This window comes from Poecilia latipinna, unplaced genomic scaffold (assembly GCF_001443285.1).
Source record: "Poecilia latipinna isolate Pla-1442-1.1 unplaced genomic scaffold, P_latipinna-1.0 Scaffold1318, whole genome shotgun sequence".
Taxonomy (NCBI): domain Eukaryota; kingdom Metazoa; phylum Chordata; class Actinopteri; order Cyprinodontiformes; family Poeciliidae; genus Poecilia; species Poecilia latipinna.
The window spans coordinates 75839-90969 of NW_015113934.1; the positions used below are offsets into that span (position 1 = coordinate 75839).

A 15131-nucleotide genomic window follows, 5' to 3' on the forward strand; every position below is an offset into this window, starting at 1 on the left:
TTTTTTTTTGGTGTTTTTTTCCAAGACGATCTTTTTTAAAACTTAAAGGGCCGGGATTTTTTTTTTTTTTTTTTTTTTTTTTTGAAGTTTCCTTTTAAAAAATGCGAGCAGTTAATAACTTGCCTATAAAGGAAAAAAAAATGAGATTCAAGCTAATGGCTGGTCTGCGGCAGCAAAGACCGAAGCAGACTTTAGTCAACAACTCCGATCTCAAAAAACATTGCTGTGGTTTCTGCACCATGACCACCATCATGTTTGCACTGAACGATTATTTACAAAGGAGCAGATTATTATGAACAAAGAAATTTAAGTCCAGTCCTCGAGAGCCACCATCCTGCAACTTTTAGACATTTCCCTGCTCCAACACACCTGAATCAAATGAAAGGCTTGTTCAGAGCTGATCCTGGTTTGTTGGAGTGAGGATGCATCTAAAAGTCGCAGGACGGTAGCTCTCGAGGTACAGAGCGAAGACCAGCAACCCGTCCAGGGTCTCAACCAATGATTGTAGACTGCAGTCCCCATCCCTCGTGATCCTGCAAAGATAAGCAGGAATAGACAATGAAAGACTTCAAAGGTGACCTACAGCAATCAAAATATTGTGTGTGTGTGTGTATATATATATATATATATATATATATATATATATATATATGGGGGAGGGATGCTATTTCCATTAATACATTTTTCTTTTATTATTATCAAGAACATACTTTTACCTTTTTACATCCAATCTGTCTTTGTCCTTTCTCACTTCCGCCTTGTGTTGCTTGCTCCACAGATCTGTAAGAGTTCATCCAATGATGCCAAACAGGGTCATCTCTACGGCCTGACGGTGCAACAGAGCATCCCTCCTCACTTTAACATCCAGCAGGATTGTGGTCACTTCCTCGCCTGTGTTCCTCAGAGCATGCTGCCTTCAAATGAAGTCTCTCTGCCTGCTGCGTCGGCTCCTCCATCGCCCCAGTGCGCAGCGTCTGCTCAAGGTCAACAGGCAGAGCAAGAGAGAGTGGTGGTCATCACGCCTGAGATTCCCCATCAGACCACCGCCGACTTCGTTCGGGAGTGGGAGGCGTTCCATAAGACTCAGCCTGAGGTCTACGAGCGCCGCGTTTGCTTCCTGCTTCTGCAACTCTGCAATGGCCTCGAGCACCTGAAGGAGCACGGGGTCACACACCGTGACCTGTGTTTAGAAAACCTGCTGTTGATCCCTCACCAGCAAAGGCCCGTCCACCTAACTCAGCAGAGCGCCGCTGACGGCGGCGCCTGCAACGGTGCAGCTGCTGGAGACGTTCAGCGCCACCTCCCCCGTCTCCTCATCAGCAACTTTGCCAAGGCCAAGCGGCGCTCCTCGGAGGACGCCGCTTCGACGAACGGGGACCCTCGCGTCAAGCGCGACCACGCCAGACTGGCGCCCGAGATCGTCTCTGCTGCTCAGTATCGTAAATTCGACGAGTTCCAGGCTGGCATCTTGATCTACGAGCTTCTCCACCTGCCCAACCCGTTTGAGGTGAGTCCAGCGCTGAGGGAACAGGACTACCGCTGCGAAGACTTGCCTCCTGTGCCCCCTCTGTCCATCTACTCCTCGGGCCTCCAGAGGCTCGCACAGCTCCTCCTGCAACCCGACCCCATCAAGCGCATCCACATCCAGGAGGCCAAGCGGATACTACAGAGCCTGCTCTGGGGCCCCCGGAAAGACCTGATGGAGCAGCAGTGGGAGCGGCACAGACGAGGCGGGGGCTTTGTTGACGGTTCCCGAAACGAAGGCCTGCTCAACTGGCTGGACGTGAAACGGGCCCTGCTGATGATGAAGTTCGCCGAGCGCTCGCTGGAGCCAGAGAGGAACGCGGAGCTGGAGGACTGGCTGTGCTGTCAGTACTTTTCCACGGCTCACCCGCTGTCTCTCTGCCACACGGCCGAACTGCTCTACTCCCTAAAGTGACGGCTCGCGCTTGCGAGGCGCCGCCTCAAAATCTCTTGTGAACTTGTAAACGTGCGAATGAGAGTCGAAGATAATGTCCAGACACTACGCACTGAACTGTGAACCTGATAATGTTACTTCTGCGTGCATGAGAGCCATAAATCAAACCATCTACACACTCTGTGCTGGAGTTTCTTCACCAATGGCAGCCCCCATGAAGACAGGATCAGAGGACCCTGAAGAAGTAGAGATGCACCAATCAAAATTTGGGGGCTAATTTACAAAATCAGTTTTTAAAAAAATGGCTTGGACCTGTTGATGGGGATTTCTCTAAAGACCAGAAAATAGGAAATCAGTATTCTGCCATGAGTGTTTAATCCTGTATAATGGGAGTAAGGACTTTGTGCGTGTGCGTGTGCGTGTGTGTGTGTGTGTGTGTGTGTGTGTGTGTGTGTGTGTGTGAGGGACAAATTGCTGCAGGTTTACTGTCATCCGAATAAAGGGTTACATAGTTAACATTTTCTACCAGCATTAGCATCATATATTGGTGATGCTACTAATCCAATATTAGCATCACCAATATTGGTGATGCTAATATTGGCTGGACGTTTTACGTCCAGCCAATATTGGTTATTCTGTATAAATTCTGTATAAATAACCAATGGTTATTTATACAGAATCTAGCTCCTGATGTTAACTCTGAGGTTGCCAAAGTTTCCAAATGCAGCATTTTCCGCAACAGGCAGCAGTTAAAAGCTTGAAAGGATAAACCACTGCAACTTTGTTGTAACTCAATTAGCGTTCCCGCTATCTCCTCTCTTGCAGCACTAGATGAAACCACATTGTAGAAAGTTTTAACGTTCTTCACATCTTTGTTTCCCCTGATTATAGTTATCACGCTGATACAAAGGATGGCCAACTGTGAGACGACTTCCACCTGTAACGACTTCCTCGGCAAATAGTGTTGTTAGCATATCCTGGTAGCTTCTGTTGTGGCGGATTCACTGATCTGGCTGGTCATTGGTCAAAGCCGACCAAGCTTTCAGCCAACTTTCTAGGTGCGTTGCTACAAAAAAGAGTGATTGACAAAGTACCATTACCAAAGTTTCTTATTTAACATTCTGTGTATTTAATAAGTAGATGTGGAGGCAGTTTATGCACTGTGGAAGCTTATAACCGTAGTTGTCTAAACATACAGCTCATTTTTCTCCATTTACATCTAGTTTCTTCTCAAAATAAGGTGTTGATTGTCGATTTGAACCTGTTGTACCTTCTCCTCCACACTTTAAGCCGCAGGCACATAGTGCTGTACTGTGAAAGCAACTGGATACTGGTTTTACTGGCCAAAACGATCAAACACACCTGCTTCTGTATTGACTGACAAAGTTTTCCCAAGCCCTACGGACTTCCACCACATATTTAAATGTTCTGACATTTGTTGAGGTGCCTTTTGTTTTTTGTACATGTTCCAGTGATTCGAACCAAGTGTAAATATGTTTCATTTGTCCTTTGTGAAACTGGCCTTTCACAGAATGTTCCGGTAACAATTTTGTACAGTTATTTGTAAATGATTTTCAAAAGCAAACGTGAGCCCAAGCAGGTCTTAAAAAGCCATGAATATGAGCAGCAGGTGTTATTTATGACGTATTAATTTTTCCTACGCAAGTCACTGGAAGTTTTTCTGAGTTCACTGTCTTCTTTTTTTATATGTATACATTTCCTTTTGTGACTATTGTTGGGTGTAGAAAAAGGCTCAAATGATCTTTTTTCTGCTTTTTTTTTATCCCCAATAAAAATGTTCAAATGAACTGTTTGGTAACAGCCTGCATGCAGGTGTTTGTCCACGACTAATTTAGATTTCTAACAAGAACAAACATGCTCTGAACTAATGCATAATTGATTTGATTTTCTTTTGTGCGTGTGTGTCTCTCCTATTTGCATCGCTCAATAAACTGTGCATATATTTTCCCACAGTTATATTCTGTGTTTTGACTTTTTTTTTGTATGTCTCCAAGTTGATAGATATTTTTAAAAAACGGGCATTGGTGTAGGATTGTCTGTGGTGCAGCCCCACCTGGTGGTGCTGAAGATTATTGCACCTGAAGAGTATTCTCATACAAACCGTGGCAAAGATTTTTTTTTTTTTTTTACAAACAAATCCCAGCGAAATGATAGGTGTAGTACTTTAACAAAGTAGTTTAAAATACAAGCTGAATTTCCATTTATTTATTCTGTTTATGCACAATAAAGTGTAAGCAGAGCATCTCGGTTAGCTGCTACTAGTTTAACAAGTAGCAAGAATAGATGCTTAAAACAATGTGTTTATATTCAATTTAATATCTTTATATTGCATTCATTTTGATAATTTAAACAGGCATGTTTTTGTATATTGTTGCCAATGCTGTTGCTTTAATTTTGGCCAACATAATAAACACATTTCCAACAATGAGCTATATTCTGTCAGTGTTGGTAGAAAGTGACTGTGAGAAGCTAATGCAGCTCAGTTATTATATAAATATGTACATAGCTTTTTTTTTTTTGTTTTATCACAAATTAGAGTTTATAAAGTGAACATTTTAGTTCAGGTGTGTGTTTTACACAGACACGCATAAAAAAAAAAAACTATGTAAAAGTTGTATATTAATGACTAAACTGGAGATATGTTCTCCTTGAATTAATAAAAAGATGCTAAAATTTCTGAATAAAAGTTTTAAGGTGAAACAAAATAAGTAGCAGCATTTTCACAGTGGAAATGTTTGCTGTTGTGAAAGACGCAGGTGCATCACCCATTAACCCTTCAACCTTCAACAGGTTGGTCGTGTTGAGGAATCTCAATTGTGGTTTGGAGCCTCAGGCCAAAGCAGAGCTCAGCCCTGTCCCCTTATTCCCTCACCCACCCACCAGTCTCCTCCGTGCTGCCACCGACTCCCCCTCACACCGGCCCACCCCACAGCTTTCTGCTTCACATCACTCCTTCAAACCACCGGCTGCTCCTCTGTCATAGGTGGAACCATGTTGCTAGGGCGTTTTGGCCAATGGAGTGGCATTTCCCAGAACACTGCCGGTCTCTGTCTCCCTCACACACACACACACTCTCACCAAGTAAATGAGTCTGTCAAGTATCCAACTAACCCACCAGAACCCCCACCCACCCACCTTTTGAAAGTTGTGCACCCTATTACTCCTGGCACAAAACTTACAGCACTACAAAAAAAAAAAAATGCCAATCAAACTTGGAGGTGATGTCCTGGGATGCATTTGAACTTAAGGTCATGCAGCATCCAAAACATCAACAAATCCTGTATAAATATTAATAAGACCAGTTTTCACAAACATTAATGCTTGACGCCTTTCATACAAAGGATGGCACAGTCAGTCATGCTTAGGGAGCAGCCATTACCTTTTCCACATCATAGAGCCAGATTGATTTGCGTCACTTCCCCTCACCTCCTTTAAGGAAATCATTTCAAAACTGCATTTTATAACTTTTTAAGCTGAAATATTTTTGGGCAACAAAACAAGCAAAAATAGAATTAGCTTGTAAAGGGCCAAATACTTATTCACAGCTAATCTCAACATTCCTACTCCAGTTAATTTTTTTTAGGGCCGTTTCCTTAGCTTATATGAAAGAGCCTGCAAGTTATGGCTAAATATTTAAACAGAAAACGTGAACGTTTTTTATATGGCAATAAAAAGATGTCATTCTTTAATTCCTACACTTCAGTCATAGATGTGATGAGATTTTTTTTTCCCCAATTGTCACTCTGATACAGACGTCAGACTGGCTCCCATGCTTGGATGACACACAGCTACAGCTTCCTCTGGATGTTTCCTCTTCCTTAAAGGAATTGTAGCTTTTCCTGTTTCTGCCTACAAGCCAACTGCAGCAGAATTACACATCAGTCAAAACATGGCCGCCTCTACCTCCAGCAGCCTTTACATCAAATACTTGCATTTCAATTACAGTTTTGCAATGGGAACAGCCTTTAATTGAATGAGAAAAAAAATCTGCCAACCATCCACAGCCATTTATTTCAACTGAATATTATTTATTTCAAGCTTCACTGATTTTTTTTTTTTTTTTTAAATATATGGTTAGTTTTAAGGCCTTTTTTTAAAAATGTATTATCTGATTTTTATTTTTTGTGGTGCAAATAAATAGTCTTGCAACGCTGTGTGGCTTCTTGTGAGTTTTACAGGACCATCCAAAAGCATTCTGCCACCTGGTGGATCACATTTGTCATAACATTCAAGATTTCAGATTTTGAATATAGAAAAAAGTTTGTTCTACAAAGTAAATAACATCCCATAAGTATTCATTTTATGAATGAACATATGAGTATTATTTTTGCTCTGAAATCTTAAAACTTATCATAAACTGCTAAACTTTATTTATTTATTTATTTTTTTAAACCAAAACAAAGTACAGCATTATAACATTTCAAGCACGGTATTAACATCCACCAAGTTGTCCTAAAAGTGTGGAGAAAAAAAAAAAAAAAAAAAAAAAAGCACTTGTGGTTTTACAACATGCTCAGATCTGAAAGTTAGACTTGTTTGATCATGAAAAAGGAGTCAGCCTCTGAATGACTTACCACCATCATGCTAAAAAGCCTAAAAGGTGAAAGAAATTGACTGAGAAAAAAATGCATTCAATCATGTTTGTTTTACATTAAGTGTTGCAGGTTCGTACGCAGCCTGTGATACAGTCGATCACCAGGTCCTCAGGCAGGACGCAGGTGAGATCAGCCCAGGTAAGGGAGAGGGTTGGAGAGAGAGGAGAAGTGGGATGTTTGGCTGGGTGGGATGGGAGATGGGTTACAGGAATAGGGATTTCTTGGAAGAGGTTTCCAAGGAATCCTTGGAAAGGATTCAGGGGTAAGTTAGGGGCCAGATATGGGGATGGGGAGGGCTGATTTCGAGGCTTTGTGTTCATTTCGTCTTGGGTTTGGCCTCCAGGGGTTGGCCAATATCTTTCCCACGCAGCTTTCGCCCTGACAGGAAAAATAAAATAAAATAAATTACAAATAAGAAATGAAAAAGACAGAAAACCTAATACTGAACAGAAGATATTTTTTCATACTCATTGGACACACTGAAACTAACAATTTAGAGCCTAGACTTCCATTAACAGTACGAGATGTTTCTGGATTAGGTAAGTTTCTTATCAGATATGACAGGCAAACAACCCATTTACGCATTCAGTTCTGGTCCCAATACCAATGTGACGTGTCTATTGATTTCAACTAATGCTTCAATATTAAAATGAAAAAAAAAAAAAAAAAAAAGGTTCAGGCAGCAATTTTGTTCACCTTTTCAAGTAACCCATTATTAAAACTCCACGTGTATTTTTTTTTTTTTCCCTACATCTTGTGTACCATTTGCAGTGTTCTCGTGTTTAGGTGCATCAAGAACCGTTCTTACCAATGACTCGCTCAATTTTTCCCATGACCTGGTTGCTGGGTATCGCCTTCCCGCTTTCGTAGTCGGCAATCACTTGAGGCTTCTCGTTAATTTTCTGAAGGCAAAAAAACCGGTTAGAAGCTTAAACATGTCAAAATTAAAACAATGTGTCAAACTCACAAGTGAATTTATCAGTGAACGTCAGTAAAACACCACAAGTCGCCACAGAAGGTCGGTACGCAAAGCGTGCATTACTCACTGTGGCGAGGTCTTTCTGGGTCATTCCCTTCTCCTGTCTGCCTTGCTGAATGACCTTGCCCACCTCCAAAGGAACCCTCTCGTGGTGTAGCTCCTCTGTCTCCCTGTCCAGTTTGGCAGTATTTTTGGTCACGAGGTGCTGCTTGTTCTGTCCTGCAGACCCTGTGTGACAAGGAGCGGTTAGAGGCACTTAGCAGACGTGCAAATGCAGCTTTTGAGTTCATCTAGAGCCAATGTTGATCAGCGAAAAAATAATGAGTTCACAAACATTATTAGAGCTCCTAAAATTTGTCTTTTTGTAACGAGTAGGAGATGCTTACATTTTTTAGTCGTCTCAATATCCTCCCCGCGTCTCTGAGCAGCAGTGATTGCCTGGAGGGGAAAACAAAAACAAAGGAGGAAGGTTGAAATTAATTGCTGTTTTATTGGTGGTAAAATTGCCTTATGACTACGTTTATGGTAAGCTTTATCTGCTTTTGTTTGTCACTTCCAAGGATGAAGCTATTAAATAACAAATCTGCTTATTGCAACAAAATGGCACCAAACATTGCTTCAAAACAATCTGACATTTACACCCAGTCAGCATGATCTCTCAGCTCACTCAAAAAAAAAAAAGTTTCCACATTAGAGGGATCAGTGTCGCCTGTCATTTTGGCAGAGATGTACAAGTGTTTACAGTTTAAATAGCATTTAAATGATAAGTGCAGTGTATTGAAATGTATTTAGCTCCACGTCAAACTTTTGTGGCAGACTAAGCTCCGCCTGATCACGTGGACAATTCCCTTTCAAACCTAGCAACAGATTTTCAACTGAATTGAAACCAGATGTTTGATTGCTTCAGATAAATATACTCATTTAATCTGGTTGCTGTCTCCAGAACTACGACGTATGTGTCAATAATAACGTTTTGTGAACAGTTTTAATGTGTCCAACACTTAAAAACGAAACGGCACTGCTTGTACCTTCATTTCCAAACTCCAGATATGTCAAAGATTAGTCTGTGTTGGTCAAGCCTGTAAGATGCTGAGCAAAAAAGAAACATTTCTATCAGCAACATTAATATCTCTGTACGCCCCTGTGGATCAACATAAAACGGTCACATCTGTTGTCTTTACACCACATCACGCGATGCAGAAATCCGACACATAAACAAGAATAAATCCAGTTTCCACGACAACAAACGCAGACAACTAGAGTGCGCCATTTTAATCTCTGTCAAGAAAACGATTCATGGGGAAAAAACACAAACCAAACAAACGGTTTTACGTGTACTTATACTGACCTGTTTGGACTTGGCCTGGGCAGCAGTAGGGCCCTTCTTCCTCAACACAGTCACCGTATCCCAGTCGCTTTCGGCCATGTTTTCAAGGGTTCAGTCGGTTTTTGTGATATCTGTGAATCGTTAAAAAAGTTCAAATGCACTCAATCTGTCTGGAAGTTAACCTTTTAAATAAGACAATGTACTAGTAGTACTTCAGCGAGTCAGCTCCTTCCAGAAATATCACCCCACGCGTTCTGCCAAACCTTTATTTATAACCGACAGTTAACAGCGACGTAATGATTGGGTCAACAACAGCGCCCTCTTCTGCTTGAGCGCAGTAATGCTTGAGTATGGCAGGTCATTAGAACATATAATCAAGCACCAGTCCCATATGTTTATTTAAGACATGGATGACATTTCTCCGACAAAATGGCTTTTGTAACGAACGGAAATTTACTTTTTATTAGTAGGATTATAGATATCTATGTTTACTTCTTTTTAAACCCACAGTGTTTTTTGTTTGTTGTATTGTTGTTGAGTTTATGTTTATTATTTATTGCTACAGACTATGCTTTTACCCTCAGATCTGGGGTTTTAAAATATTGCTGCTCTCTTAATTATAACTTCCAATATAGGATCTCATTATAATTTGAAATTTTTCAAATGAAATTGTCTATTTCTCTATTCCTCAAATTATGTAAGCTACAGTAGCTGTTTACTTTCCATAATAAGTATGGAACATTGGACTTTTTCCATAGTCAAATGTAATAGGCTGCTAATAAGCTTTCGTTGTTGGTCTGATATCCCTGTTAGACCTTTCAGGTACAATTATGCTCCAGTCAGCCTTTTTACCATTGGCCCATTGATTATATGGGAAAGTTGATTGCCTTCACCATGATAGTTTCTTTTTTAAAAGTGAACATTGCATCAGAAAGTGAAAAAAAACCCTCTACTTATCTAATTGCTACAAAATTATTCATAAAAGTATGTATATTTATTAGCTGCTTTCCGAATAAATCCAACAGAACACAATTTGAAAAACTAACTTGTTTTATTTTGTAGGATTAAACAGTAAGTATACAGCAACACTTTCAGAAATCTAATACACTTAAAGTGGGACATTGTTAACGTACAGCTGAAGACAGTAGCAATGGAAGTGCTTGTTGTAACCATATGCAGGAGCTCTTTTGGAAATTCAGGAATGCTACTTCCAGGCATACTGCCCTGCCTGCTTCAGCACACCTGATTTCTACTGATGATTGATTAATAGGCTTTTCCTGTACTGTAATCATCTGAATCAGGCGTGTCAAAGCAGGGCAACAACTAAAGAAATGCAGTGTACCTCAAAGACCAGGGTTGGGAAACACCGTGCTGACCGATGAAGGCTGGGCTTTTTACTTAAAGTTAAAAAAAAAAAAAAAGGGGGGGGGAAACTTTTCTGAAAAAGCAGAGACACAATGGAAAATGTTATCTAAATTATAATTCTACTTTTGGATAACATTGGTCCTTTGGTATGTAAAAGATTCAAGGTTCTCCTTCACCAATTACAGGACATTTCTGAGGCAGCATCGCTGTTACGCCGCATACGAACTGGGGAGCAGCCGAACTCAGACAGAGCATCGTCCGCCTGCTGACGTCCCAGACGGAAACTTTGTCTTGAACCCCGTCTGGACGTCCACGCCCGAGGTTTTGGATTCATCTGGGAACATTGAGAGAAATTCATAAATAAAATTAAAAAAAGAAAAAGCACAATGCACCTGACTGTAGATAGACCAACAAGCAAGAAGGCATTCACAGTATTCAAGCTCCCAAAAAGAATGTAACAATCTGCTTCCTACCTGAACGAAAACAGCTGTGTTCATGTGAAGAGTCTCAACTCGATCGGATAAGTGATTTAACCATTCCAGATGGTCACTGATAGACTGGTTCAGATCGCTGTTGCTCTGTTTTAGGAAAGGGGGGGAAAAAGCGTCACATGGAATATAAACATGAATTTAGCTAGATTTATTTATTAAAAATGAGGATTCAAAGAAACGCACCCCAGACAAGTTGTCTTTCACTTCAACTGCAGCAAGACGAATGTGCTCAAGTTTGTCAATTTGTTCTTTCAGCCGATCATCAAGCTCCTGCATCATCATCAGGCCCTCGTCTGCTCTGACAGAACCCTTAGCGGCCATCCTGGGTCTAGAACAAATGACTGGTTATTTATAAAGATCACAACCTGTTATTTATTTATTTATTTATTTTTAAATAACATTTTGCTGCCAAGTTGTTATATACCTAAATGGTGCATATTTTGATCAGAAATACATTGGTAAACATCTGACCATATATTTCACTCAACTCATTAACAAGTTAGAGATGCAGCATAGCGACTCCAGAAAGTAGCCAGTTTCTTTAGAAAAAGACCGTTGCCAAGAACATTTACTTAGGCAACATTTTCATGCTATTCAGAAGGACATTTTGCTATGCATTATACTAACAATTAATTGTGTAGGAGTGGATGACAATGACCTGCGACAGACTGGCTACCTGTCCAGGGTGTACCCCGCCTCTATCTCGCTTGGAGATAGGCACCAGCAACCCTCCTGACCCCACTGTGGACAAGGATGTACAGAAAATGGATGGATGGATGGATGGATGACAATGACCTTGAATTTGATACTGGTGGTTACTAATGTGTCCCATCTGGATGTTAAAATGATATTAAACTTAATTTAACCACGCTTCAGCTCCAAGTTCAAAATTAGAATATCACATTAGACCAATCAGGAACAGATGTTTAAAGCACAAATAAAGTTATGGGGTGAGAAATAATCTGCTAGAGGACTGTTTGATGTAAGATGGTCACCAAAACATAAGATAGTGAAAGCAAACTGGTCAGTGTTCCAAAATCAATAAAGAAGTATGTATTCCCAGCCCATGAGCTGCCGAGCAGTACTTACTTTGAAGCTGTTATGGAGATGGAATCGGTAGTTCATTGAGATGACAACATCTCAAGTGAGACCTCTAATTTTGAGTTTTGGCCGCAGCTAAAAACGGCCATTTTTAAACCCATCGCTTTATTTGCACGAGCAGCAAAACATCAATACACGCGGCAGAATGTCGACAACCGCGAGGAAAATTAGTATTAAATAAAAACCAAATTACCTTTTTGTTCCTGAGGTAAACACACTCAGAATGCTTGGAGGTAGATCACTACAATACAGGGGCTGCAGAAGAATCCCCCTTTTCCGCATTCCCGAAGGAAAAACTTTCGTCCTCCCGCCTACATGCCTCATGAACTCTAAAGAATGTTTTTTATGGGAAGTGGAGTATGTGAAAAATAGCACGAGCATGGACTACATTATACTAAGTATGCAATTATGAAATATATTCGGATATATTAGAATAAAAGCTAGATTCATCTTTTTCTTGTAAAGAATACGTTTCTCCTCCTTACAATTTTCTGTTCAACCGCGTGGTGGCAGTGTTGCCCCTATGACATGGTTTGGCAACTGGTATAAATAAATACAGAGTAAGATTCGGGGAAATAAGTCCCTAACACGCTCTCTCTCTCTAATAACCTGCAACGAGAAATAGCACTTCATATTATGCTATTATTTTTACAGCTGCTGAGAAACTGTTTTTTTATGAGCCTGCCAAATTCTCAGTAGTACATATGTTTTGTTTTTCGAAAATAATTTCATTAAGTTATACAGATGACGTAATAAAAACTTGAAATTATAGCAAAAATTGAAAATATGTTTACACCTTTATTCATTTTATCAGAAAATGTAGCAATATTTTAATAGCTTTCTTGCTAGATTCAGGAATAAGAAGTTAAGCGGAAAAGAAATTTAGCAATTATTTGCATTTTGTAACAGACTCCACACAGGACTACAACCAGATCCTGCTGCCATGCCTCACGGTAGACATATTTCAAGACTGGAGAAGAACCGATCGGGTTTTTGTTGACCGATGCCGATTGTAGGAAAAACAACCACCATCAAAAACAACACTTCTTGAATTTCAAAACTATTTTAGTATTTTCTGAGGCAGTAAGGAACTTGTGAAGGGAATATTCAAAGCAAGTGACAGTGAATTTACAAAAATTGAATATCAATTCTTGTTTCCCACAGGTTATAAATGAAAAAAAACTTATAAAGGTAAAAATATATAACCATATGGTAATCTTTTTGATCATGGGTGCAGGACATTTTCCAAAATTGATTTTCATTCTTGAGAGTTCATATAATCAGCAATGCACTTAAGAAACCACAACTGCTTTATTTTTCTTTCAATAAGCTGATTTTTTCAAATCAAGGGAAGGTACTGACCAAATATCTGAAAAGATTGCAATAAAATGTTGAATGAGATGCAGTGGTCCTCTGACAAAGAAAGAAAGAAAAAAAAAAAGAACAATGTATCACTAAAGTACAAAAAAAAAATGTCAGGGCAGCATCTTTAAGATACAATAATGAAAAAGGTGAATTTTTGGAGATATCTATGAAAACACTCCAAGTCCAACAGATCCAAAGGAAAGCAGTTCATGTTAAGAACAGTGACTTGCTGAACATCAAATCCTTTATCGTGCCACAATGTTTAAAATAAAACGTTGAGTTTTGGCCTGTACCCCAATTAATAAAGCATGACTGTACAGTTAAGTATGCATTTACATAAAAACCAGTGAAACATTGTAGTAAAGATAAACATTTTGTAGTGTCATGGAGCATGATAGTAACATCTAGCCAGTGATGACATTGGTACAGAGTCCCAAAGTGCTGATTCTCACCTAAAAAAAAAAGATACTTTTGAAATCCACTGGAACAACTGAGCTCACACATAAAACATTAAAAGAAGCAAAACACAAATACTTTACTTTCCTGCAGCAATCAATGCTTGATGCCCTTTGTAGCAAGTTTAAAAATAAAGAAAAGTAGTCTAAATGGGCCCCTGATTGTGATTAGTTAGGTGAGGTTTATGTTTTTTTTAGTTTTTTTTTTTTTTTAGTTTTTATTGCTAGAGCCACTTCAGAGACCAGATGCTAATTAATCGAACTGCTTCTTCACAATTCCCTACTGGGCTGTTCGACAGACTCTCAATTCTAGTTTAAGAAATATTTGCCAGAAGCCCAAAAAAAAAAAAAAAAAAAAAAAAAACCCAAGAAAAATTCCAGAAATCCCCAACCAGAGGGATGTAGAGAAAAGACTCATTTCACGTAGACAAGCGAGTTCATTAAAACCAAAGCAAAGCAACAGGGGACGTTATTTCACTGAGCTATCGGAGGGCTTCTCACATCAACGTTGAGCCCTCCTGTCCCTTTCTGAAAAACACTGTTGCCAGCTCAGATGTTGCCAGATGCTAGACGAGTCCTGCAATATCGCACACGGTCAGCTCATCGCATGCACACGCCGTTAATAATGTGAGCGACGTTTCCATGGAAGAAATATGATTTTGTCAAAAGTCCGACCTTTTTCCTTTAATTTCACAAATAGAGCGGAGTGAGCAACAGAATGTAAAAGAAACCAAAGAACAGTTTTATGACAAAAGAAGGTTTCTTTCTACTAACCTAAGCAGTTCCGGCAGCTTTATGGGGTTTGTTATGTACCTCCATAGACGCAATTCTGGGATGATGCACAATGTTGACATGCAAGGAAATCTTTTTCTTTTTTTTTTCTCCAAATAATGAATTAATAAAACAAGTCTTTCACAGGTGGCTTGAACGGGTGGTCATGAAGGTAACCTTTATTTACTAGCAAACTCTGAAAGGAAATGACAAAAAAAAAAAAAAAAAAATGTGCCCCGCTGCATTTCAAAGTTGTTAAATAGGAAGTAACAGACTTTGCTTCTTACAGTAGGTTATGTTATCAAGTGTCCGGTCTGTTCTGGAGGGCTACAGTTCATATACAGGAAGCAAATACAGTTTGGCAAAACAGCATGAAAAGTGAACCATCTGAGTTGGCCGTCTTTCTTTTTCCACACTTACCAAGAAAAAACACAAAACAAGTATATATATATATTTTTTTTTTGTTTGCCCCAAACCAATCTCTCCTTAAAAGGGTCTAATAATAAGTTAAAGTGGACCTTGGGAGAGATCAGCTTAAAAGATGGTCTGTGTGTATGTATAATATATATTCATATTTTTATATATATATATCTCTATAATTGGTGTGAAATAATAGTGTCCAGTTCTGGAAGTCCATGGTTAATCAATTGTAACTGCATGTTTACCCCCCCCCCCCCAACCGGCCCCGATGGGGGGCTTGGACGGGCGGGGACTTTAAGTGGCACCGTAACTGTCTTGGGTGC

At 39.8% G+C, this 15131-nt stretch overlaps 2 protein-coding genes across 5 annotated transcripts in view; one reads left to right on the forward strand and one right to left on the reverse strand.

Moving 5' to 3' along the window:
• prag1 (PEAK1 related, kinase-activating pseudokinase 1) overlaps positions 1–2005 on the forward strand; it is a 24797-nt gene extending 22792 nt beyond the window's left edge. For all 3 annotated transcript variants that reach the window (XM_015055497.1, XM_015055494.1, XM_015055495.1), the window contains exon 6: positions 779–2005. In XM_015055497.1, coding sequence (XP_014910983.1) covers positions 779–1939 — 1161 coding nt within the window. In that variant the 3' untranslated portion in view covers positions 1940–2005. The remainder of the gene's footprint in view (positions 1–778) is intronic.
• Positions 2006–6560: 4555 nt separating this feature from the next.
• edf1 (endothelial differentiation-related factor 1) lies at positions 6561–9145 on the reverse strand. 2 transcript variants are annotated; one of them, XM_015055499.1, is made up of 6 exons: positions 9053–9145; positions 8862–8971; positions 7900–7951; positions 7581–7741; positions 7343–7436; positions 6561–6912 (listed from the first exon to the last, which is right to left on the reverse strand). In XM_015055499.1, the coding sequence occupies exons 2-6, from the start codon at positions 8937–8939 to the stop codon at positions 6851–6853; spliced, it is 447 nt and encodes a 148-aa protein (XP_014910985.1). In that variant the 5' UTR covers positions 8940–8971; positions 9053–9145; the 3' UTR covers positions 6561–6850. The 2 variants fall into 2 exon arrangements, with proteins under 2 accessions (XP_014910985.1, XP_014910984.1); XM_015055498.1 differs by having other exon boundaries at positions 8862–9091.
• Between the last annotated feature and the right edge of the window lie 5986 nt (positions 9146–15131).

Bases quoted from the DNA above. Each gene is read 5' to 3' on its own strand.
- edf1 (XM_015055499.1), bottom strand. From the start codon at position 8,939: ATGGCCGAAAGCGACTGGGATACGGTGACTGTGTTGAGGAAGAAGGGC. The intron at 7,952-8,861 runs GTCAGTATAAGT...TTTCCCCTCCAG, and splicing joins CCCAGGCCAAGTCCAAACAG to GCAATCACTGCTGCTCAGAG. The intron at 7,742-7,899 runs GTAAGCATCTCC...CTTGTCACACAG, and splicing joins TATTGAGACGACTAAAAAAT to GGTCTGCAGGACAGAACAAG.